We start from the raw sequence: 27,070 nt of genomic DNA on the forward strand, positions 1-27,070 counted from the left end.
ACAACCTGGGGAAAATGCTTTTTGTATCCCACAAAAAATGATGAAAATCAAAGTGCACATGGAAACAATTAATCCAGTGGGCTAATGAGCCATGCAAATATCAGGTTCCAAAACCCTACCACCAGAAGAACTAAGTGGTGCCTGATTAGGATCACGTTAGAAGGTCCTGATGATAGGGAGAGAAAAATATGGAACTAACTTAGAATCATAAAAGAGACAGGTTTATTGGTCAAATAGAGACTAGTGGGTCCCCCAAACTGTGGCACTTCATCACCCTTTGGGTCTGGGACTGAATTCACTGTGTTAGAATAATCAACCATTTAACCTTAAAAGGGCAGCATCTTCTCAGGGACAGAGAGGGAAACAGTGGAAACAGAAACACAGTAAAGAAGTAGGATAAGTGATGGGCTATTGAACAGATTTAAATGGATAAGTTGAAACAAAATGTATATAAATTGTCAAATGTGAAACCGATAATCTGTTCTATAAACCTTTGCCTATTTCACAGCAAAAACTTTTATAAAAAAAAAAAAGGCAACTGCTAACATTACTGGCGTTATTTTTAAGCCCTGATTATGTAGCTACTGCATGTGTACCCCGTGTTGGTTGCTGAGTCCTGCACCAAAGAGATAAAGTGTGACTCCGATCTTAAGAACTCCCATCCATATGGAATAGCTGTCAAGTACTAAATAAAGTTATGAACTTAGTTTTGCCCAAAATGTAAATTTCTAAAAAAGTTTTCATTTTAGAGCATTCCAATAAAAAGGACCTAAGTGACCAACTAAGTGAGGAACCCTGCTGGCATAGTGGCCACAAGGTCAGCAGTTCAAAACCTGCAGCCACTGCGAGGGAGAAAGATGAGGCTTTCTACTCCCATAAACAGGTACATTCTCAAAAGCCCACAGGGGCAGCTTCACCCAGCCCTCCAGGGTTGCTATGAGTTGCCGTCAACTTGCTGGCAGTGGGTTAGCTGGCGTGTGAGTCAACCAACTGTGGGAGGGCTTTACAGCACGCACGCACGGCCCTTCTGACGTCACAATGCAGAAGTGCTAGGTAACACATATGCAAAAAGTGTCACTTGTTTCTTTCCATGAGATGAATTGGGCGATCGCCTTAGTGAGCTGTTCAGTAAATTAGTCTCTGCGGTTATTGGATACTTACTCCTTTCATGTTATACTTAAGACCCCTTGGGACTGATGTAGTACCAGAATATCAAGAACTCCTGCCTTCATTTAAAAGATACCCATTGTCGAAGTTCATGTATTTTGATTCCTCAACGTTTGTCCTCAAAGAACTCCTATGCCTCAGCCGGGAATGGGAATGTTGGCCAGACTGATTGTTCTCTAGTGCTTAGAGTGTAGTTTCCTTCAGAGGTGCCACCAGGCAGTCCCTCTAGAACAGCGGTTCTCAACCTGTGGGTCGCAACCCCTTTGGGGGGTCGAACAACCCTTTCACAGGAGTTTCCCGATTCATAACAGGAGAAAAATTACAGTTATGAAGTAGCAACAAAAATAATTGTATGGTTGGGGGTCACCACCACATGAGGAACTGTATTTAAGGGTCGTGGCATTAGGAAGGTTGAGAACCGCTGCTCTAGAGGGACCTTCCAGAAACAATACACCCATTGACATTCAGTTGATTGTGATTCACAATGAGCCTAGAGGACAGAGCAGAACTACCCTGTAGTGGTTTGAAGGCTGTAATCTTTACGGAAACTGACAGTCACATTCACCTCTTGCTGAGTAGCCATCTTCCTACTGCCAACTGAGTGCTTAACCGCTGTGCCACCAGAGCAATCAAGTGCCAAATGCTGTGTCTTGCACTTCACAAAGATACCAGAGAAGAATTTATTTATTGGAATTATGATTTTGGCAACTAATATTGAACATACCATGCATTGCCAGAAGAACAAACAAATCTATCTGGGTAGAAGTATGACCAAAATGCTCCTTAGAAGCAAGGATGGCAAGACTTTGTTGCACATCCTCTGGACATGTCATCAGGAGGGAGCAGTCGCTGAAGAAGGACATCATGCTTGGTGAATTGGAGATTCAGCAACAAAGGGGAAGACCCTCAATGAACTGGACGGACACAGTGGCCGTAACAACGGGCTCAGTCATCACAATGTGAAGAGTCCAGGACTGGGCAGTGTTTTGTGCTGTGGTACATCAGGTGACTAGGAGTTGGAACCAACTCGATGACATCCATCAGCAAGAAAACTAGTTTTACCCCAGGAAGCGGCTTCTTTTTTCCTCTTTCTTTGTCCTTCCTTCTCTTCTAAACCCCTAGAGTAGGATCTGGAAGTTCAGGTTTTAGAAAAAACAGAACTAGGGATTAACAACCACAAAAACCTGAAGTAAGAAGGCAAGAAAGGGCTATTTTCTTAGGTTAGAGAGTAAGGATACTGTTAGAATCTCCATAAGTTATCGGTTAAACATATTAGCATAGTAACTATATTTAGTCCAACACTTTCCATTTATTCTGTGTAGCTTTCTTTGGTCAAGCCATTTTAAACAATAATAACCATAACAATGATAACATATATGGTTAAGTAATAAAGTGAATGTAGTCTCATTATTTTAAAGCTAGGTTTTAGTAACAGAACTTCTTAGACAAAATGTTGAGTTCTCTACGTAGAATAGAAAGGAACCCTTGAGGCACAGTGGAGTAAGTACGAGGCTGTAAACGCAAGGCCAAAGGTTCAAATCCACTAGCTGTCCACGGAAGAAAGATGAGGTTGCCCGTTCTGTAAAAATTTGCAGACTATGAAACCCAAAGAAGGGGGGGTTCTACTCTGCCCCCCCCCTGCCAGGATCTCTGTGAATCAGAGTGGACTTGATTGCAGTGGGTTTGCTTTTATGTATAATAGATACACGCAGTACAGTTATTCTGGAAGCTGGGGAAGCTCAACTTCTTTGAATCTTTGCCTGTTCTCTGTTATCACTTGAGCATGATTTGTAATCATCGGAGCATGACTGAAAGCCACTGATTTAATTTCCTTGTCTATGCCACCATTCAAGCATAAATCCAAGCCTGAGGAAGCCAGGAATCATCCTGGACTACCCACCATCCGCCACTCCCAAAACTCTCACTCCGTACTTCTAACTCCCTGCCTCCTTCTGGTCATTAAAAACTTTCACAGAGGGGAGCGGGGAGGGAGGGAAAAAAAAAAAAAGAGGACCTGATGCAAAGGGCTTAAGTGGAGAGCAAATGCTTTGAGAATGATTGGGGCAGGGAATGTATGGATGTACTTTGTACAATTGATGTATGTATATGTGTGGATTGTGATAAGAGTTGTATGAGTCCCTAATAAAATGTAAAAAAAAGAAAAGAGGAGAAAAAAAAAGAAAATGATTAGGGCAAAGAATGTACAGATGTGCTTTATACAATTGATGTATGTATATGTCTGGACTGTGATAAGACTTGTATGAGCCCCTAATAAATTGTTTTAAAAAATCTTTCACAAAAGAATTTTTATTCTAATATAAACTTCATTTTACTCCCTTCCTGAAGTCCTTTTCCCCGCTGTATAAAGAATAAAGTTCAAACTCTTTTACCTGATATATTAAGTCTTTAATAATTTGACATTTGCTTTTTATCTAGTCCCAATTTTATTACACCTGTATAAATATGCTTGGATTAAACTATTTACCATTAAGTCATTTACCATTATCCCCAAACGCCATTTCTTCACCTACTTGCATGGTTTTGCAAATTCTGTTCACTTTTCTTGGAATACCCTTCCTCACTCAGACCTCCTCCATATTGTCCTGAATTAATACTTATCCTTCCAGATTTAGCTTTATGATGATTACCTTCCAGTGACTCCCACAAGCAGAAAATAGTATTTAGGGAGACTTCAGACATGATGTGTACCTTGTTAATGCTTTGCCATACATCTTCATATGCCACTTTTATCATTAAATTATAAAATGAATGATACCATTTATTATAATCTTCATTTTACAGCATTCCAGAAAAAAGGAGCTAGTGGTCAACTGGGTGAGGAGCCTTGGTGGCATAGTGGCCACAAGGTCAGTAGTTAAAAACTTCCAGCCACTGTGAGGGAGAAAGAGGAGGCTTTCTAATCCCATAAACAGATACAGTCTCAAAACCCCACAAGGGCACCTCTACCCAGTCCTACAGGGTTGCTGTGGGTTTGGTATTGACTTGCTGGAAATAAGTTAAGAGTGTGAGTCAACTAAATATGGGAAGTGCTTTATAGTGCTCTCCCTTCTAGAGACTCACAATGCAGAAGTGGTAGATAACAAATATGTGAAAAATGTTATTTTTTTCTTTCCATAAAATGAAATGAATGAATATTGATATGCCTCTCCCTCTGCCTATATGTTCAATGCAGCTTCTTCATGAAGTGATGATTTGTCTCTGTCAATTGATTTGTAAAATATAACCCCAATGCACACCTTTCCTTATTTGAAGTCATGAAGTATTCCTTTGTTCTGCTCACACAACGGCCTCCTGATCCATGTAGAAGTTCCTAATAAGCAAAATGGAGTATTCTGGAATTTCCATTCTTCTTAAGGGCTATGATCCTTTTGACATACTTTTTCAGTCTGGATGCTAAGTGCATAATTAGAGAAGCTGGATTATATGAAGAAGAGCGTGGCATCAGGATTGGAGGAAGACTTATTAACAACTTGATATATGCAGATGATGCAGCTAGTTGAAAGTGAGGAGACCTGAAGCACTTGCCTATGGAGATCATGGTTTTCAGCCTTCAGTACGGATTACTGTGCAATGTGAAGGAGACGAAAATCCTCCCAACTGGGCCCATAGATAACATCGTGATAAATGGAGAAAAGGTGGAGGTTGTCATGGATTTCATCTTGCTTGGATCCACAATCAATGCTCATGGAAGCAGCAGTCAAGAGATCAAAAGACACATTGCATTAGGTAAATCTGCTGCACAAGACCTCTCTAAGTATTGAAAAGCAAAGCTGTTACTTTGAGGACTAAGGTGCATCTGAACCAAGCCATGGTATTTTCACTTGCTTCATATGTATGCGAAAATGGCACGTTGAAGAAGGAAGACCAAAGAAGACTTGATGCATTTGAATGGTGGGGCTGGAGAAGAATATTGAAAGCACCCGGGACTGATAAAAGGACAAACCCATCTGTCTTGGAAGAAATAAGGTCAGAGTGGTCCTTAGAGGCAAGACTGCCTTACATACTTTGGACATATTGTCAGGAAAGACCAGTCCCTGGAGAAGGACATCCTGTTTGGTAAAGTGCAGGGGCACCTCAAAAGAGAAAGGTCTTCCCTCAGATGGATTGCCACGGTGATTGCCACAATGGGTTCATGCATGGGAACAATCGTGAGGATTGTGCAGGACTGGGCAGTGTTTCATTCTGCGTGCAGAGGGTCGCTGTGGGTTGAAACTGACTCGATGGCTCCTAACCACAGCATCCATTGATTCTGTCCATTGTCCATAGATCCTGAGCAAATGGGCCTATGTCCTGCCCTGGCTGGAGCTTTAGAAGGTCTTCTCATTCTATGACTCGCACAGGAATAACAGCGAAGATCTGGGCTGCCCTTGGTAACCTCGCAGCTGGGGAGAAGAGACTCGGGCAACATAGCAAGGGGGAACCTTAGCTTATATGTAATGTGAGTGAGAAACAACCCTTTTTTTTGGTAAGCTACAGAGATAGTTGATAGTTGGGTGTTTATCTCAGCAAAGCTGATTGGTGATGATAATGACAGCAAAACCAGGAATGTGTGTTCCAAAGATTCTGAGAGGAGCCCCTGGTGATGCTTCCCAAAAGAAGTTTTGAACATTTTCAGTTTGTGCTGATGTTAGGACACCTCCATGTGGTGATCTCTGATAAGGCTATGGTCCTGTGTTTCAGCAGGGCACCTGGCCCATCATCATAAGCACTTGACAAATATTCACGGAACCAAACTGTGTGCTATAGTTTATTGTGCCAGCCTGGCCAATAAACACAATTAGGATTAACTGAAGGGCAGAGGGATAAATGGCTCAGTGAGCCTCACCTTGCTTGTTCTGTGCCTCAGTTTAAAGGGGTACACTACCTGTGGGATGCCTGGCCTGTGGAATGTGTCGCTGTAAGTTGAGGTCCCTTTAAGCCCACACGATTGGAATGTTCATCTCTGGAGCTGGGGACCGACAGTTGATGACAGTTGGGGACCGGCCTTGCTGTTTGATGCCTGGATATATATAGCCCAGCTCTCTCTACAGAAGGGGACTGGCAACTGGCAGCTCTCAAGCCTTGAAGGACTGCTAGTGTCCCACTACTATATAATTTAACTGTTAATTCCTTGTATTATCTATCTGTATATAATTTAACGGTTCATTTCTTGAATTATATATCTATTTTTATAAATATATTTATATATAATTACTAGCAATCTGGTTTGTCACTCTAGAGAACCCTGTCCAATACACTATGGAAGAGGGGTTAAGGCTCAGAGTTGCTAATAAAGGTTTGGTGCCTTCTTATACAACTGGATTAAAACATGTACATGATCAGCAGCGCAGATGACTAAGAACAGAAGTTTGTGGGACACACTTGGTAGGACTTATGGAAAGGAATTGTGTAGAAAATAAATATGTAATTTTAAAAGTCTATCATTACAGAGCGATTACATAGAGATAATTTTTCTGTGACATCCTATCGCAGAAAAAAGAGGAGAAAGCTGTTAAGAAACTTGAAGGGGTCAACAGTCCCAGTTATGGCAAAGAGCAAACAGACAGATGACTGAAACCAGAAGTCCTAAGAGCACTTTAAAAGACCCTGTGTTTTATATGGAGTTCCTAGGTGGTGCAGTTAACACATTTGTTGCAGACCAAAAGGTTGGTGGTTCCAATCCCTTCAGAGGTGTCTAGGAAGAAAAGCCTGGTGAGCTCTTTCCAAAGATTCAGCCACTAAAACACCCCATGGAACACAATTCTTTCTGCACACACCGAGTCTTCATGAACTGGAATGGACTTATCATGTTTTTCTAGAGACAGCCTTACAGAAAGATGTCATTGAACCAATCTATTTCTATTCAGATTTTAAATGATTTTCAAAACGAGACCACATAGATGATCCTATTTTTTATTGCCATCCCTTGGGGGCTGCGAGAATGATGGCACACTGGGGGACACTGTCAGAGGTGGTGACCTGAAAGGACCGTCGACACAGTTTTTCAGCAGAAATTCATTATTTTTTTATATATATAAATGTGCCCCTGCAGTTAGTTATAACAACAAAAACATTTTTGTGGGCCCTGGTTACATGCATCATTATACCTTAAGGCTAAACTCTTAGGCTAATTGACTTTTTCCACTTTCTGATGTGCTCCAATGAGAGTAGTCATTATTTCCCGATTACAACGATGCTTCAAGTCACATTATTTTGTCCACATGCACTGCCAGCACTTGCTGTGGTTTGTGGTGCTTCTGGGGCTTTTATAGTCAGTGATTTTGCCAAATGTTCCGCTATTTTAGCAACAGCATTGTGATAATCAGTAGTCGTGAACTATATCAGTAACTTTCGGGAGAATGCAGTAGTCATTAAAGGAAAAGAAGTCACTAATACTGTTATACCAATAAAGCTAATATTACACTAATAATGCAGTCATTCACTTATATAATCTCGGAAATCACACGTCAGCAGTTCAGAAGTACATCAATAGTATTCTATGACTAAAAGTGACAATAAGCACTACTAAGGAATCTATGATCAGTTACAGGCGAAAGCGGGGAGCATTGACACCATGAGTTATAACCCTGGGTTATGTTCATTGAAACGATATCAATGCCCTCATTAATGTTTTTTCTATTTTTTTTGAGCACTAGCAATTTCAGTTTAACCTGAGTGACTTCATCAGTATTAACTGTTGAACTTTTATACATTTTGTTATTCTTTAAATTTAATTTTTATACCTTACTCTTACATAGCTTACATTATGGTTAATTTCAAATACATTATTTTATATCTTATCTCAAATTCTAAGAGTAGGAAAATACAAAGTCAACTCAAATACATGTTAACTACATATGAGTTATCATGAAATAAATATATATAACTAATCATATTACTTATAATGTAATTAGTTATAAGTAATCTACTAGCAATGACTAATAGCTCACTGTTCTGCTTTTAAATTATGATGAAAGAATAACATATGTGTAGGGGAACCATGGCAGAGCCCTGGTGGCTCCGTGTTGAGGCTGCTACCTGTGTGCAGGACGAAGATGACACCGTCTGTTTCCATGAACATGACGACAACCTTGGGATGCCTAGGAGACAAGTTACTCTGTCCTGTAGGGTCCCTGAATTGGAGTTGAGAGGATGGTAATGAGTTTTTATGGGAACCACATTATCCAACATTTGAATTAGAATATTTTGTTAGAATATGTTAACAACTGCAGAATATTTACTTAGAATATGTTAACAGCTCTTCGAAGATAATTTTGTAAAGTTAATTGTGATTTAAAAGGAGATGATCAATTTATAAATGCAGTTCTATATACAAAGAGGCCACAAAAGTTTGTGGGAAAAAGCTCATGTTTTAAAAAATCATTGAGTTTCACTAACCAAAAAAAAAGTTTTATTGACATATGATTCACATAACATATAATTTAATATATTAACATATTAAAAGAGTTTTGAAATCATCACCGCAATTAAGTTTAGAACATAATCTTCTTTCTTATACTCATTATTAGCTCCCCATTTTCCCTCAATCACCCCTTCCATAACTGTAGGAAACTATTAATCTAGTACTATCTCTATAGATTAATTTATCCTGAAATTTATATGAAAAAAAACATAAAAAAGTAAGAGCAAAAAAGAAAAACCCCAACAGCAATAACAAAATTAACCAGAGAAAAATCTTAATTGACACAATAATAGACAATAAGAAAAGCTAGAGTAAATTTAAAATGTGTAAGAGGAGAGAACAAATTACAAGGCATTAAATTTCAAACGAATACATCTACATTAGTTTACTTTCCAATGTACTCTGTCTGACCATAGAGCTAGTCACACCCCTGGGCAATGGGCAGAGGGAATGTGATAGCCAGCCTTCCCGCTTATTGAAAAGCGAAGCTCCTCAGGAAGGGAACACAGAAGATATGAGTGCCATATCAAAACGTGGTGAAGAAATTAGATGGTGCCTAGCTATCAGATAAAATAGTGTCTGGGGTCTTCAAGACTTGTTTCCTAAATCCACATGGAAGAAGCACATCATCAGTTACTGGAAGATTGTGAACCATATCGTCCAAAATCAAAGGAGGCTAAACTGTGAGACTCCAGTTTTCAGAAGGCAATGAATGACAGTGGGAGCCCAAGTTTTATTTGTGGGAGTACATAAGGTATAAGCCTCCTGTGATCTGCCTCTATCCATAACAGAGGGATGAGAGGAAAGTGGTTACCAAGCAAGAGTGCATTGGTGAAGGGAGTATGGAATATCAGAGGAGTAAACCTGTCTTGAACAGTTAAAACCTTGTCAGTTGACCCCCCCCTGCTGATTCACTCTGCACCTGATCTGGTTTCCACATTTTCTGTTTTGTTAATTTGTTTGTTCACATGAGGGTTCATCTCGGTTTTATGTCATTGGGGGTCATCCTCTTGAAGTTGTGTTATATGCTTTTCGGTCGATGAAACTCGGAGTTTATGAACCCATAAGGACAGCAAGTAGAACTGCAGATTTGACCAATATATTAAGTGTAATGGAGAGTACTTTGAAGGTGATAAGGTTGTTTTGTAAAAAACATTTAAATACATAGCTTTGAAATAAAATTCCAGATTTGGGGGTGTACCTCTTTGATATAGTTAGAGTTTATTGTGCCAGTCTGGCCAATAAACACATTTGGGGTTAATTGAAGGGCATAGAGATAGATGGCTTGATGAGCCTCTCCTTTCTAGTTCTTGGGTCTCTTGCTTTGTGATAGTCAGACCATGGTGCCGCTGCCTTAGCCAGTTCCCTGCTTCAGTTTGCAAGGTTCACTTCCTGTGAGACATCCCCAAGGAGAAACCGCATGGACCTACCCCGATGCAGCCCTGGGTGCTGTAGCAGCCATGTGGAGACCCCTGCCAGTGCTAAGATGCTTACACATTCACTGATTTGGCTGTCCTCCTGCAGTCGGAGTCATAGTGTGTGTTTTGTGAGAGAGAGGAGGACTTTGTGGATTGGTGTTGGACATATGGGTTAATGTTGGACTTGTGGGTTTGGGCAGCACCGGATTGTTTTCTTGATATGCACTTAACCTTTATATAAAACTCTCTCTTACACATATGAGTATCTGTGGATTTGTTTCTCTAAAGTACCCAGACTATCACACTCTTCATATGCATTAACTCCCAATTCATAATAATTTTTTAAAAAGAAAGTAAGGCTCAAGGTATTTATACACTACTTACTATTTTAGTGCTGCTGGAAAGATTTAAATATTTGATTGAGTTTATAAAAAAGTAATAATGGAACAAAGTTTTATTAAATTTCATGAGGGAGGGGGAAACGGGGAGGGAGGGGGAGGGAAAAAAAGGAAAATGAACTGATTCCAGGAACCCAAGCAGAAGGCGAATTTTGAGAATAATGAAGGCAACGAATGTATAAGGGTGCTTTACTCAATTGCTGTATGTATGGATTGTGATAAGAGTTGTATGCGCCCCAATAAAATGATTTCTTTTTAATTTTCAGTGTATATTTTATATACACGCACACAATCTTACTCACAGTTTCTAAAACTGATAATTGGTTGATGTCGTTGGATCATAGACTCATCTTCACTTTATACATGAATGTTTCCTCTGTGAAACAATGTTCAGCTCTTTGTATATTCATCTCTATAGTTTTTCTGAATTGACCATAAGATAACAAGGCAATGCTTTTCACTCTTTAGTAACAGAACACAAAATTGGAACACAACATATTTTATAACCTAAGGGGTCTTAGATTTTAGGTAAACACCGTTGCAGGGCAGCATTAAGAGTTAAATTTATTAGTAAATAATTTTAAATTAAAATATATGTTATTGTTTTCATTATAATCATGAAATAGTTTTAGGTTTTGGTGCAACTATTTTTAAACAATATTTTACAATAACCGAGGAACTAAAATGATTGACTTTCACTCTTTTGAATGGAAAAACAAAGGTTGTTTTAAACATTAGCTGTTGATAATAACCAGATCAGTATCAGTTGCCAGCAAAACAAGGCAAAGCATATACACAAAACACTTGTGATTACTTGATGATAAATCATTTTAATGATTATGCTCAAAATTATGGAATGAGGATGGCACTGATGTGGAAAATAACAAAGGCGCAAGTTTATCAGATCCACTTTCCTTATGTGCAGGTTTCCAAAGGTTATCCTGTCATTGTTGTAATGCCGATATTTCCTCTGTATTGTCCAGCCTAGGAAGGAAATCCATTTAATCTTATCAAATTGTATGCCTTTGTCACATGAAAACATTTTTATACCCCCTAAGGTGTAAAAAGGATGGCTTTTATTTATTAGTAAAATTTTTTAAATGATCATTTTATTGGGAGCTCCTACAGATATTATAACAATCCACAATCCAGTTAGATCAAGCATAATTTTATAATTGCTACCACAATCAGTTTCAAAACATTTTGAACTCTTTGATATCAGCTCCCTTCTATCCCCTCCCTCTCCCACCCTACTCCCCAGGAGTTTATATTATATATTACTGTTATTTTTGCTGTATCTTACACTGTCCAATGTATCCATTCACCTGCAATTTGTTATTCATTCCCCTCGAGTTGGGTTATACAGTTATCATTGCTGTCACATAAATTTTTTATAAATACACAGTACTTTACAAGTTTTACCTGTGAAAGAGGTTGAGCATTCCTTCTTGAAACACTTCTTTACTCATTCTCTAAAATGAGACATTCAACATTAAAGAAAAGATAAAATAAGATATGGTAGGTTTATTTAACGAAATGCATGGAGCCATTATGATATGCATATGTAAATATGTGAAGCAGGAACATTGAAATGGAAAGGGAGAGATCAGTATGTAGTAATTCTAAGTGAGTGGCCCCACTCTATGTTGGTGAGTATTTTTGAATATCATTCTCTGCGGCAGTTACATAATCTGTTGTCAGTTTGAGACTTAAGAGTAATGGGGTGGAGTTTAGCCTGTCAATCAGGTCACAAACTTGATGACCTCATGTGGAGGTGCTAAGGCGATAAATAGTTCGCTGGCTGGAGGTGGGACACAGGCTCACTCCTTTATGAGACATTCCTGCAGATAAGACGCATGGTGCGACACTAAAGCCCTGGAGCTGAAGGAGCCGTATGGAGACTCCTGCCAGCGCTGAGATGCTTTCATTGCCACTGGATCCAAAAGCCTTTCTAGCCAGTGGCCTGTGATCTTCCTACATTCAGCATCATTTCATGTGTTTTATGAATCTGAAGAGGACTTTATAGATTGGTATCGCACATATGGGCTAATATCGGGCTTATGGACTTGAACTGGGCAAGGATGGCATGCTTTCTTAATATTCAATTGCTCTTTTTTTAATTTAATAAATATTTTTATTGGGGCTCATACAACTCTTATCACAATCCAGACATACATTAATTGAGTAAAGTACCCTTATACATTCGTTGCCCTCACCATTCTCAAAATTTGCCTTCCACTTGGGTTCCTGGAATCAGCTCATTTTCCTTTTTTTCCCTCTCCCTCCCTCTCCGCTCCCCTCTTCCCTCTGCACCCTGAATAGTTTATAATTATTTTATCCTATCTTACACTGCCCGGCATCTCCCCTCACCCACCTTCCCATTGCCCATCTCCCAGAGAGGAGGTTACACATAGATCCCCAAGATCGGTTCTCCCTTTCTACACCCCCTTCCCTCCCGGTGTTGCCACTCCCACCGCTGGTCCCGAGGCCTTCATCCATCCTAGATTCCCTGTGTTTCCAGATCCCTACTGCACCACTGTACATCCTCTGGTATAACCAGGTCCGCAAGGTAGAATTGGGGTCATGATAATTGGGAGGGAGGAAGCATTCAAGAACTAAAGGAAGGTTTTGAGTTTCGTTGTTGCTACAATGAACCCTGAGTGACTCATCTCCTCCCCACTACCCCTCTGGAAGGGATGTCCAGCTGTCTACAGATGGACATTGGGTCTCCATCATGTACTTCCCTCATTCACGGTGATGTGATTCCCCGCCCCACCCCCCCTGCCTTTGTTGTTTGAGACCTGGTCTCCTCTGCCCTTCACGATCATATATGTTGGTGTGTTGCTTCCATGTGGGCTTTGTTGCTTCTGGGCTAGATTGCTGCTTGTTTGCTTTCAAGCCTTTAACTTCCCAGATGCTACATCTCTCAATAGCCAGGCACCATCAGCCTACTTCCCCACACTTGCTTATGCACATATTTGTCTTCAGCATTTATGTGAGGAAGGTGATCACACAATGATTGTTCCTTGGTGTCTGCTACCTGGTCCATTTGACACCTTGTATTCGCTTAGGCTGTGTGCTTCTTCTCTGTGGGCTTTGTTGCTTCTGAGCTAGATGACCGCTTGTTTGCCTTCAAGCCTTTAAGACCCCAGACGCTATATCTTTTTGATAGCCGGGCACCATCAGCTTTCTTCGCCACATTTGCTTATACGCATGTCTGTCTTCAGTGATCATGTCGGGAAGGTGGGTATCATGGAATGACCGTTTAGCTGGGCAAGGTGCTATTGTATTAAGAAAGTGTGCATGAGGAGGCCCAATATCCACCTGCTACCCTACTACTGAACCTATAAATATATGCACATAGGTCTATTTCCCCCATAATCATAAATATATTTACATATGTACATGTCTATATTTAGGCTTCTCTGCACTTTGCCTCCTACTCCTTTCCTCTATTTCCTTACGCTTTCCTCCTGTCCCACTACCATGTTCAGCCTTCATTCTGGTTTCAGTAATTCCTCTCAGTTACCTTGTCCTTGGTCACTCCCTACCAATCCTCCCATCCCCTCACCAATTGCTCTTGTATATACAGCTCTGTCTTATATACATATGAGTGTACATGAATTTGTTTCTTTAGTCTACTCATACTAAAACTTCAGAACACACAACTTCACTAGTGGATATGTTTGTTTTTCCTATTTTATACTTATGATTTCATTCTTTCTCACTTATTATTTCTAGAATTAGTGTGTGAGCTCTGTCTTCTTTTCCCATGACTGAACTGCTTTTAGTTTTACACACCTGTCATTCTTCATACATGTAGAACATGCTGGACACTTCTGCTAGATTAATTTATAAAGCATTTCTTTTATCAAGTTTTTTTTTTTAAGGAGCTTCTCTGCCAACCAAAAGTCCAGTGGTTCAAAACCACCAAGTCGGCAATTTCATGTCACAATCAACTCTGTGGGAGAAAGATGTGGCAATCTGCTTTCCAAAGATTTTCAGACATGCTTTGAAGCCTTGTGGGGCTGTTCTACGCTGTTCTGTAGTGTCACTAGGAATAGGAACTGACTGATGAGAATGGTTTGCTTTGTTCTTGTTGGTTGCTTAAAACTCAGACCTGTCCTATCTTCTAATTGCTTACGTCAAGGAGTATTAAGTGGTCTGGTTAATGTAACTAGTAAGCTGGAATGTTTTATATCATTAAAAGAGAGAGAAGGAACCCGGTGGTGATTTTTGGTAAGGATTGCACTGTAAACCACCATGTCGGCAGTTCAAACTCACCAGAAGCTGGGTGGGAGAAAATGGGGGTTGTGTGCTCCTGAAAAGATGTACAAAGCCTTAGAATTTCTACCTAGGGTCACTTCTGAATTGGAATTGACTCATTGGCAGGTGGAAAGGAGAGAGAGAGGTGCAGTGCTTTCATGCACAGCTGCTAATGCCATCAGCCCCAAGATGTACAGCCTTGGAAACCTTGTGGAGAGCTCTGCTCTGTACTTTAGGGTCGTTAGGAGTTGGAATAGATTCTATGCCACACTAGCTGTTGGTGGTTAAGGGGGGGAAACCACGAAGGAGTGCAAACCCTCAGTCTTTTCATCAGGACCAGATGTCTTCTCCATCAGAATTCCTGCTGTTCCGCTGAGTTTTCCTATTCATCCAATGACCCAATCTCAACCTTTATGACCTATATGTCATTTTACTCTCTCCCTGGATCTTGTCTTCAACTAGAAATGTTCTACCCTTTAAAAATCTTAAATTCAGGTTGTAAACTCCTCGCCTGAAAGCCAGGCATGACTTAATGTCCTAATGACTAATCAATCAGAAAGGACACTATTTACAGATAACAAGTATGGTCACTGGTGAGTTCATTGAATAGCTAGCCTGGCACCAGTTCCTCAGGGATTTTGACCATTCACAAAATTCATTAGATATTTTTAAAGGAATTTATCTTCTAGGAAAACTTTCTAAAACTCAAGCTAGGTGATATGATAAAAGCCATACCATTAACAAAGGATGAGTTATAAATCAAATGCTATTTTTTATGCCCAAAGCACTTCCTGCTCCACTAACATAAACGAAGTGTACCTTCTCTTTTTCCTCCTATTCCTCTTCCCCCCCCCTCCCTCTTCCATTTCCTTTATTTCCTCAAAATAGACTATTGGAGAATAACTAGAGTTCAGCACCATGTTCCTCTTACAACAAAAACTTCCTTTATGCTTGATTTTTTAAGTTTGATATCTTTAGTTTTATCCATTAGTGTAGACTTGGTATCTCAATGGTGATGTAATAGAAATTAAGCCCTAGAAGGGAAATATTTTAGCATTTGTCTGCTGAGAAGTTGCATCAACTTGTTCCTCTTTTTTCTTTAGTAACAATTAACTACAATCTGCTTTGCTATAAAATTCCATGGGGTGGAGAAGAAAACTAAAAATCTTTGTGACAGAATTAAAAGAAAAAGAAGAACAAAAAAAGAGCTCTAATATAAATTGTGCTGCCACTATTGATGTGCCTGGAAGGATCAGTAGTAGTATAATCATTGCTCAGAGTGGGCACATGAAGACTTTTATAAAATCTTATAAAAATTACAAGTGTCAAAATACATTTCCAACACTAATAAGATCGCTGTCATGCAGAGAACTGAAGAACTGGATGGCGCCTGGATACCATCACTGAATGTATTGATCAAAGATACTTGATCAAAAGAGGGACAATGCATAAAAAATTTACAATTCTTGGGGAATATTAACTTTGTGGAACAATTGAGGCTGGATGAACCCCTGAACCTATTGTCCTGAGATAATCTTTAAATCTTAAACCAAAAACATCATCTGCTGTCTTCCGAAAACCAAACCATAGGTACCTTAACTAATGTAAGAATGTCTGCCTTTACACTTAATTTTAGCCCCAGTCTTAGAAAAATTAGTTCTTATGACATGGTCCTGCTTACTAGCTCACCCTCATGAAGACATCATGAAAGATGTGGGTGCTATAGCATGGTAAAGAAAAAAAGTGTAAGGTAAAGAAACAGAGATGCCTCGCTATTAGAAAAAGAGCTCGTGGGATCTTAAAGGCTTGTCTTCAAAGAAACAGCCATCTAAGTGAGTCATCAACTAAGTCCACATGGAAGAAGCATCCCTGACTGTGTGATATGATTGTAAATAATAAAATTCAAATCCAAAGGAGGGAAGGAGATCATTAAATCAGAACTACAATTGTGAAGACCCAGTGTGCAGAATGCTTTGGATGACAGTGGAAGCCCAGAATCCATGTACAGGGTCCCCACAGGGATTAATCCTCCAGCGAATCCTCTCTGAACATAGACCAGGGATGTGAACAGCCTTGCTAGCAGACAATAAAGCCTATTATGGCATAGGTAGTTCAATTAAAAGGTAATTAATACTTTTTCATCGTATCTCCTTTTTGACCCATTTTAAGGTTGTTTCAGTTTCTGACATTTACCACTTTCTTTTTGATTGAAGTCATTGTTGATGGTGTTTTTTTGTTCGTTTGTTTCCTGTTTTTGTGTTGTATGATTTTCTGTATATGAGATCCAGGATAGGGAGATCTATAGAGACAGGAAATGGCTTGCTAATAGCCTAGGGGCATGGCAGGGGAGAATTAGGTGGGAGGAGGGGGCTGGAGAGCTGCTAACAAAGCCTATGAGAAGGAAATGTTCAGAAATTGTGATAACGATTGCACAAATCTTAATACAATCAAATTGCATGATATGTGAAGTGTATGCCAATAAAATTGTTTTTATAAAAGAACGTCTGTCTTGATCTCTTTTAAAGAACTATCTGTAAGGAGTCTCATTGACAACAGCAACTCAGAAAGGTTCGGTAGGAAAAGTCTGGGCTATGACTGCATATTGACGAAGGAGGAACAGTTTGGATCAGGGAGCTGAGGATGGGTCAACAACGCGGCACTAGTCAGTGGTCCTGCGTAGTAGATGAAAACATGGTTAAGTTGGCATGTGCTCAATAACGAAAATTAATAAATAAAATAATGATAGCCAACCAACAAAAGAGTGTTCTGTTAGACAACTTATGAAAACACACAGATCGCATTTATCCATGTTTTTTATACACTTTCCAAAGTATCTGGACTGTTGCATTGGGAATAAAAATATTATATCAGTAAGTATTTCCCATGCAAATATGCTAGAATCAAAGTAGTTTCTCAGTTTGGCGACAGAATTGAGAATTCTAAGGCCCCAAAGCTATAACTCTCTCTTTTCTTAGTACGAAACGACATTTGGCCTTTTCACATTTTGAAAAAATTTCAGCCACAAACGATCTCTTTCAGAATGTCCATCCACTATGCCCCAAGAACTTTAAACACTTCAGATTATTTTTGTTTTCAACAACTCTTAGGCCATATGTAACATTCCATTTTATATTTTTTAAAAATGGAAATCATTTAAGTCCTGCCCACACAGATGCAAGAGCAGGAGCAGGAATGAAACTTGGGGTGGGGGGTGAGGACTGAGGGGTATGTGTTTGTGTGTATGTGTGTGTGTGTGTGTGTGTGTGTGTGTGTCAAAAGCTCATACACACTCTATTGCTAGCTAAACAGTGATGAAGATACAAAGAAAAAACACCCACATTTTTCTGAATCAAACTTTTTCAAGTATGTAACTGCCAGTACATACTTCTTCATAAGCATATTCAATGGCATTGTCCAACTCACAATGATGTGAAGAAATGGAAGATTAATGTAAATGTTTTCAATTCACCTCAAAGGCTGGGAGTTATGGTTTGCTTGAGATGATGAAGAAAGAATTTAAAATGAAGTAACATCATTGTGTTCATTTGTAAATAACATATTGCAGCCAACTGTTTCTTAATTGCTCAGACTGTTGATAAATAATCCAATCCTGCTGCTCTCCACAGACAATTTGCTTTGGATCAGACCAGGCAATTCAAACAGCACTAATTAGAACGAGCCCCTTTTAGATGAACTCCTCTTTTTATCACAGGGAAGAGAACCCCTATATATAAGCTTATAAGCTTAGGCTTTTTTCTCTGATGTTTGTCTGAAACACAACTCCCAATACCTGGTCTGAAGAGGTATTGCTGGAATGAATTTTAGCCGAATAAAAATGGATGCAAATGACTGTGGTGAAATAAACTTTGCATGCATTTCATTGCTTTTACTGTTTATCGTGTTGTTATAAATTATGTTAATTTTATACTTTTAATTAAAAGATAGAACAGATGTGGAAGCTTTTCTTAAAGCAGTATTTCCACTGAAATAAGCCGGATTGCTAAATGGATATTTGCCATAACAGAAATTTCTATTTTAATAGATGAATGCATCTTTTCTAGAAAGAAACCAAGACTCTAGGAAGTCTTTACTCTATCAGGGGATTTGCTGTAACATATCATTGTTTTTATGATTTTATGGAGTTAAAATGAATATTAAATGAAACAAAATTTCCAAGGATTACGCACGAGGCAGCTAAGTACATAACATTTTGTACAGATGGTTGGAAGGCACAATTTTACTCCATCACTGCATCCATATCCTTGAACGATTTCAACTGAAGACAGCATTTCTTTGAATTTTTCATTAAACTAGACGTCTTGAAATATGAATTCCTTTTATGTTTCTGTGAGTTTTGGCTAAGAGAACCCCAGTGAATAAATCATACAATACTACGTGTCACCAGCACTTGTGAATATTTCTGCTTTGTTATTCTATTCCCAGTAGAGCACCATTGATTATCAAACTCAGCGGAGAGCATTTTATGATCATATATCTCCATTAGCTCCTAGTTTGACTACCATAGATTTTTCTGGGTAAGCCTTCATTATGTATTAGGAAGCCTATCTCTTCAGTACAAAGTTTGATTTCATTTTTTTCTAAGCCTAGAACTCTTATAATGTATTATGTATAAAGATTCTTATCTTTTATATGTAAAAATAGGCTGCATTGTCTTTGTGTAACTGAAATGTATGCCATCTTTTTCCCCCCCTTGATTCACAGATAGCATATTATACTATGAAGATGAATCTCTACAATACAATGGCTGTCAGGGTAAATATTTCTTCACTTGTTAAACAAATGAAAAGTCAATTGTGCCCTGAATTTGCTTTTAATAGAATGAGCAAACCAGAATAATATAAATTTGATTGATATGCTAATGGTAAAGAGTGAAAGGGTACACAGTTAAAAAGTGAGTTATACAAAATAATCTTGGCAGTATTAAAAATTGGAGTAAAATGTAAAATGTGTAATTGTACTTATGCTTTAGAATATAAAATGTTTCTGAGCTATAACTAGAGAAAGAGTAAGTATTAATGAGACAATGTATTAGTTTCCATATGTCGTAAAGAATATTGTGATAAATAGATGAACAGGCTTTAGAATAGAAGATTTCTGGCCAATATAAATCAATTAGAAATTAGTCATATGATTTAACAGTAATAAAATCAGCTTCCAGCTTAGAAGTTTGTTTCTTTCATTTCTGTGCTCATTTTTTATGTTTTACTTCTCTAACACATTTGAATTTAATGATTATGGAGCTTCAACTGGGGTGGCACACAGACTTTGGGAATGTGCTCCACAAAAAGATCTTTACGTGTGTTTACAAATAGATGCTAGTATCTTAATTGCTAAACTACTAGCAATGAGACATTAAGTAATATTTACTTATGGCCTTAAATCATATGTTACCTGTGGCAGTTACATAATCTCCTGTCAACTTGAGTGCAGGGGTGGAGTCTAGCCTGTCAATCAGGTCATAGTCAATCATGCCTCTTTGTGGGTATGGCCTTCTCCTGAGGATTGTGGGAACTCCTGTCTTCCTCCCAGGAGGCAGGACAGTCTCTCTCTCTCTGCCTTCCCTTTCTTGCTGTTAAGACACTCAGAGAGCTGTAGGAGACGCATGGAGACCCATGCCACTGTGGAGAGGCTTCCATTGCCACTGTCTCCATAACACCTTCTATCCACTGGCTTGTGATTTTCCTGCATTCAACACCATTGCATATGCTGCATGAGTCTAAAGAGAAATTTATGGACTGGTATTGGACATATGAACTATTGGACTTATAGACTTAATCTGGACTGGGCTCGGGTGTTTTCTCAATATATAATTGCTCGTTTATATAAAGCTCTTTGTTCTACACATATGACTATCTATGAATGTATTTCCTAGTCAACCCACAATAACACATTATGGTACCGAGCCTGGGATACTGGAGAACCAAATCATAAAGATGGAGAGTGGATGCTTATTTGACCACTGCCTCCTGGTAGTTCTTTGGCTAGCCAGAAGTCAGATATGGCCGTACAGTTTACTGGAAAGAATATGGGAAGTTAAAGTTTTGATTATTTTGTTTGGTTGTCATCTTTGGTTATTCCTGTTTGAAATGGCAAACATGAATGTGATGTATATTTTGAGCTCAAGAGGGGAAATCACCCTTTGAATTTTCTCAGAGACCATGTTGCTTAGTGAAAATGGCTGACAGAAGGTCAAAATGGCTGATAGAAGGCCCTGGCTTGATGCCTAAAGCCATAAATTATCAATGGAATAGTTTAGATGAGGATTAAGATAAGATAGCTAAGGACTGAACTTGACTGTTTTAAGAATGAGTTTAGGATCTGACTGTACTAGGTTTATACTGTTTTCTTTTGACTACTGTTATTGATATAATGATTGCCAGAAATGATTATTGGGAAGTATAGAGAGTTTTTAAGCTCACTATTTCAGCAACCAATTTGAATCTTAAATGGGTTCAAAGAAGGCTCTGAAAAGCTAAGCCCCGCCCAGTGTCTCGAGTATTCAGGACATTGTAAGATGAAGAGACTTGCCAAGGGAGCTGTTAAAAGATTTTTAAAACAAGAACCCCTTGGCTATTTTTTTTGTTTGAGTTAGTGGTTTGTGCCAGAAGCTGGAAAAAATTTGGAGCCACGAAGACATTCTCCTCTCTAGGACTGAGCATTAAAGGGAGACTGTGGCAGTCTGAAATGCTTGCTAGGTGACCATCTGGATCCACTTGTTGAGTGGAAGTGAGAGATGCAGCAATATAGACACAGGTTGAATCTGGCCACGGACACCCTTGAACCTGGTTCATAGGGACTAGAGAAGATGAGAGAAGGTGGCCTGGTCTGAAGTTCATGACCTAGCACAAGGGGCTTAGAGTTGTTGAAAATCTGTGATAGTGCCCATGGTCTAAGGGAATGGCTCACATGGAGTTTACCAGAACCCAACCAGATGAAGGAAAAAGTTTTTAGCCTGTGAATTGGTGCTTATGCTTATTGCTTCTAACTGTATGGACAGGCTGTTCCGATTTTACTTTGCTTATGGATGTGGACCCACATGATTCCAACTGAAATGAAGATTCCTCACATCAAGAACACGTTTGCCCCTCAGAGTACTGGGTTAATGTAAGCGAACATATAGAACTTGGACACACAAAATGGGGTAGATAAAGGCATGAAGTGGCTGGTATACTAACATTCATAGGTGAGGGAATATATTCATAGGATTATAGGATTATGGTGTAGGTGTTCACTTAGCTGCAATTGTTAGGCATAGAATATTTTTGTTTTGTTCGCTTATAGAATATTATATTTAAATGAGACTGGCATATATTATCCTTTTAGGTATAGATATTGTTTTATAGTTTTGTTTAAAATTATATATGGCTAAAGAGTTATATCAAAGTGTCAAATTGACAAGGAGTGGTCTGTGGTAGTTACATAATCTCCTGTCAATTTGGGCAAAGGAGTTGAGTCTAGTCTGTCAATCAGGTCATAGCCAATCATGCCTCTGTGTATGCATGGCCTTCTCCTGAGGATTCAGGGAATTCCTGCCTTCTACCCTGGAGGTAGGACACACACTCTCTCTGCCTTCCCTTTCCTGCTGTTGAGATACTCAGAGAGCTGGAGGAGACACATGGAGCATTATGCCAGCATTGAGATGCTTCCACTGCCACTGGATCCACAAGACCTTCTACCAACTGACCTGTGATCTTCCTGAATTCAGCATCATTGCATGTGGTGCATGAGTCTAAAAAGGAATTTCTGAACTAGTATTGAACATATGGACTCATATCAGACTTATGGACTTGTTCTGAACTGGGCTGGGATGTTTTCTCAGTATACAATTGCTCTTTTATATAAACCTCTTTGTTACACACCTATGAGTGTCTATTAATTTGGTTCTCTAGTCAACCTGGATTAACACATTACCCTATTATATTCTTTTCCATTAATCACTTAGTTTTTATTTCTACCCAAAACATATTTTATTCTTGGGACAGACAATAAAAAATATCATTTTCTGGAAGTCCCTCTTTTCTGGAACTATTCCAGATAAATTCACATTATCCTCACTATATGCACTGCTTTTAGAAAGAAGTTTTCTGCTACAGGTAGGAATATGCTGGGAACCTAGCCCAAGAGCAATCTCCAATATCTTATTTATCTACCTTCTTTCTAACTATAAGAAGTTTTCTTGGCTGTTCAAACTTATCAGCCACTCCCAGGTACAAAGATAAGGCTGTCTATTCTTTTTTTTGAAATCACTTTATTAGAGGCTCATACAAGTCTTATCACAATCCATACATACATCAATTGTGTAAAGCACATTTATACATTCATTGTCCTCATCGATCTCAAAACTTTTGCTCTCCATTTAAGCCCCTGACATCACTTCCCCATTTTCCCCTCCCTCTCTGCAACCACCTCCGTCATGAATCCTTGAAAATTTATAAATTATTAGTTTGTCATATCTTACACTGTCTGAAATCTCCCTTCACCCAGTTTTCTGTTGTCCATCCCCCAGGGAGGAGGTTATATGTAGATCTTTGTAATCAGTTCCCCCTTTCCAACCCACCCTCTCTCTACCCTCTAGGTATCGCCACTCTCACCACTGGTCCTGAAGGGATCATACACCCTGGATTCACTGTATTTCCACTTCCTGTCTGTACCAGTGTACATCCACTGGTCTAGCCATATTTGTAAGGTAGAATTGGGATCATGATAGTGGGTGGGGAAGAAGCATTTAGGAAGTAGAGGAAAGTTGTATGCTTCACTGATGCTACACTATACCCTGACTGGCTCCTCTCCTCCCCACGGCCCTTCTGTAAGGGGATGTCCAGATGCTGGCACAGGTATGTATTGGGTCCCCACTCTGCATATTCACAATGATATGATTTTTTGTTCTTCGATGCCTGATACCTGATTCCATTGACACCTCGTGATCATACAGACTGGTGTGCTTCTTCCATGTGGGCTTTGTTGCTTCTGAGCTAGATGGCTGCTTGTTTACCTTCAAGCCTTTAAGACGCCACATACTATATCTTTTGATAGCCAGGCACCATCAGCTTTCATCACCACATTTGCTTATGTACACATTTGTCTTCAGGGATCGTATCTGGGAGTTGAGCATACGATGATATATAATTTTTTGTTCTTTGATGAGGCTGTCTATTCTTATAAAGATTTATTATCTTAGAAACCCCAAGAAGCAATTCTCCTCTGTCCTATAGGGTCACTATGAGTCAGAATCAACTCAATGACAGTGGATCTAGTTTATCTATCTACCATATATACTTGTGCGTAAGCTGTTTCAGCACATTTTTAATGCAGTTTTGTGGTAAAATTAGGTGTCTAGCTGATATTCGGGTTGGCTCATACTCAATTATATAGGTATCTAACTATTATCTATCAGTCAGTCAATCTATTATCCATCATATAACTGCCCATCTATCAATCATCTATCTCTTTATTGTATCCTTGTTTGTGTGTTGTGTGGGTGGGTAGGGGGAGAAAGAAGTAGATCATCTTGCTTTTTTTTTTCTGAGCCAGAGACAGGTACTCAGGCTGCAGTGAGCACTATTCACCCATTTCAGCAATATTCATATAGAAAAATAATTGGCTCTTTTAATAAGAATTTAGGAGATTTTTATTTGTGTACAGCTCTGCTGTAGACTTAACCTCTGAGTTCAAAACACTGTTAGATTTTTGTTTTGTTTGTAGAAAAATGTCAGATGAATCTCCAAATGAAAAGACAATAGATAATTAAAACCCAAAGCAGTTAATGACCAAGATAACCCCAGTTAATGATCAAGTTAATGACCCTAGATCTCCAGGGAGATGAATGCTCAGAAAATAGAAGTGGAAAAAATGCATGCTGTTGTGTATTAATTACCCTAAATCTTCTTATTGAGTCTCAATCTGCTTTCCAATTATGATGCCTTTACTGGAGTAGGCATGTATAAGAAGTCTGCAGCAATACAGAAGTCACGTGGAAGCCATAATTTACTTCTTTCAATGTCATATTAAAATATCCGTTTCCTAATAGTTATTCAATAGTCAATATGTCTTTCATTTATATCTACTGACAATGTTGAACTTTACTGGAGCCATGTGATCCTGAAAAACATCAAAGGCTAAGCAATCCCTCTACAGGGATTTTTTTGTTCCAAGAAAACTTATTGCATTCTTCCCTTTATGACTTAGATAAAGCTCACTAATGTCCCCACCCACCCACAACATTGTCTATGACAAGGCGAGTCATACCAAAATTCAAACTCAGTCCAGTGCCATCTAGTTGATTCTGACTTGTCGCGACCCTGTTAAACAGAGTAGGCATACAAGAGTTCATGAGACCAGGGGTATTCCCCAAATTCACTTCCATGGAGGGGATGCCTACTCTTAGCATCTACAATGTAGCGATGCTGATTACTTTCTTAACATTGTACAAATATTCTCACTCATCCTCTTTTTTTGAACTGAATGTCTGACATTAATGAAAACTCAGTGTCCCCTAAGGGTCATATCTAATGTTTCTACTTGCTGTTTCAATTTGATTCAATATAGGAAGATCTTAATGAGCACAAACCTCACGCCAGATATTCTTTACTAGTTAAGCTATACTGACTATTTGGTTTTATGAAGACTTCAGGGAATCTTTTTGATTTTAGGTTGAACATTTATGTCAGGAGTTTATTTAACCTACATAACTCCAGAAGTCCTGCATTCTATAATAATCTGAAGTTCTGTTCTTTCCCCCTTTCAATCAAGATTCTTGTGTGAGGCTGGGTTGGTTATATACATACATACATAAATATACACACATATATGAAAGCTTTATATTAAAGAGTAATTATATATTAAGGGAACATTCCAGCCCAATCCAGAACAAGTCCAATATTAGCCCATAAGTCCAATACTAGTCAAAAAAATTCTTCTTCTGACTGATGCAGTCACATGCAATGATGCAAATTGCAGGAAGATCACAGGTCGGTGGGTGCAAAGTCGTGTGGATCCAATGACAGTGGAAGCATGCCAGCACTGACGTGGGTATCCACATGGCTCCTTCCATTCTCCAAGTGTGTCTCTTCAACAGGAAGGTGAAGCAGAGAGCTCTTGCAGGTCTCAGAAAGTCACTGTGTAGCTTGTCAACAGGAAGATGAAGGCAGAGAGAGAGGAAGTTCCCAGAATCCTCATGAGAAGGCCATGCCCACAAGAAAGCATCTTTAGGTTTTGACCTGATTGACAGGCTAATATCCTCAAGTTGACACGAGGTTTCATAACTACCACAACTATTCTATTGAATCTTATACCAAAATGTTCAGTACTGGTAGCTGCACACCATCATAGTTTTCTGATCTCATGACAAAGGGGGCGGTTGTTCATGGGTGAAATTCTCTCCTCCTCTTCACCTGATTCTCCTTCTTTCTCTGTTGCTCCAAGTGTATCAAGGCCAGTTGGAGTGCCATGATGGCTGCTTACAGTCCTTTATACCCTAGGCACTATGGAATGAGCTGGGATGTAGAAAAGGAGCACCAGATACATTATTATTAGACCAGTTAATTGAGGTGTCTCATACAACAGTGATTCTAAATGTCAAAAACAATGAATGAACTGAAATCTCATGAAGTATTTGATTGTCTTCCGAAGGCTTTTGATGTCATATTTTGGCAATTCTCCAACAGTTGATGAGTCAGATGTAAGACTCAGACCCAGCAAAATAAAACAATTTTTCTCTATTTGTATTAAAATTAAGCCACACTCTCCAAAAAAGTTTCTTTCAGTTGATTGGATCATGATGTGATCTGAATAAAGGTGCTGCACCCCACACTAATTTTACAATTGATTGACTGCTGACAGAAGTTCCATTATGGAGGTGATTATATTATGTTAGATCACATCATGATGGATAGCGAGGTGTTCACTATTCAGAATCCTGGACCACCAGAGTTGATGCAAAACCTAACAATTATACATGCTTATCTAGGAAAACCGACCTCATGCTCTTAATAACTTATAAATACCTTTACTGGTAGTATACTTCCCTCTAGAAATTTTAGATTTAATGAAGTCTAAATTTAAGCATCACAATTCAATGTACATACTTTCCTTGCTTACAGAAATGGATGACTTAGGTTGAAAAATCTCACTATCCAAAAGAATACTCAGGTTATGAAATCTCTATAGAAGCTCTGGTGGCATGGTGGGATATACATTGGCCTGTTAACCACAAGGTCAGAAGTTTGAAACCACCAGCCACACCACAGGAGAAAGATGAGACTTTTCTACTCCCATAAAGGTTTACAGTCTCTGAAATCCACAGGGGTCATTCTACTATACCCGTAGGGCCTCTGAGAATTGGAATTGACCCAATGGTAGTGAGTTTGCTAGGTTTTCAG

The 27,070-nt window shown here is 39.0% G+C and overlaps 1 protein-coding gene across 2 annotated transcripts in view; it reads left to right on the plus strand.

The window, feature by feature from the left end:
• SPATA17 (spermatogenesis associated 17) overlaps positions 1-27,070 on the plus strand; it is a 282,434-nt gene that overhangs the window by 27,627 nt on the left and 227,737 nt on the right. For both annotated transcript variants that reach the window (XM_075530400.1, XM_075530408.1), the window contains one exon: positions 19,395-19,445. In XM_075530400.1, the coding sequence (XP_075386515.1) occupies positions 19,395-19,445 (51 nt within the window). The remainder of the gene's footprint in view (positions 1-19,394; positions 19,446-27,070) is intronic.

Source organism: Tenrec ecaudatus, chromosome 1 (assembly GCF_050624435.1).
Source record: "Tenrec ecaudatus isolate mTenEca1 chromosome 1, mTenEca1.hap1, whole genome shotgun sequence".
Lineage (NCBI taxonomy): Eukaryota > Metazoa > Chordata > Mammalia > Afrosoricida > Tenrecidae > Tenrec > Tenrec ecaudatus.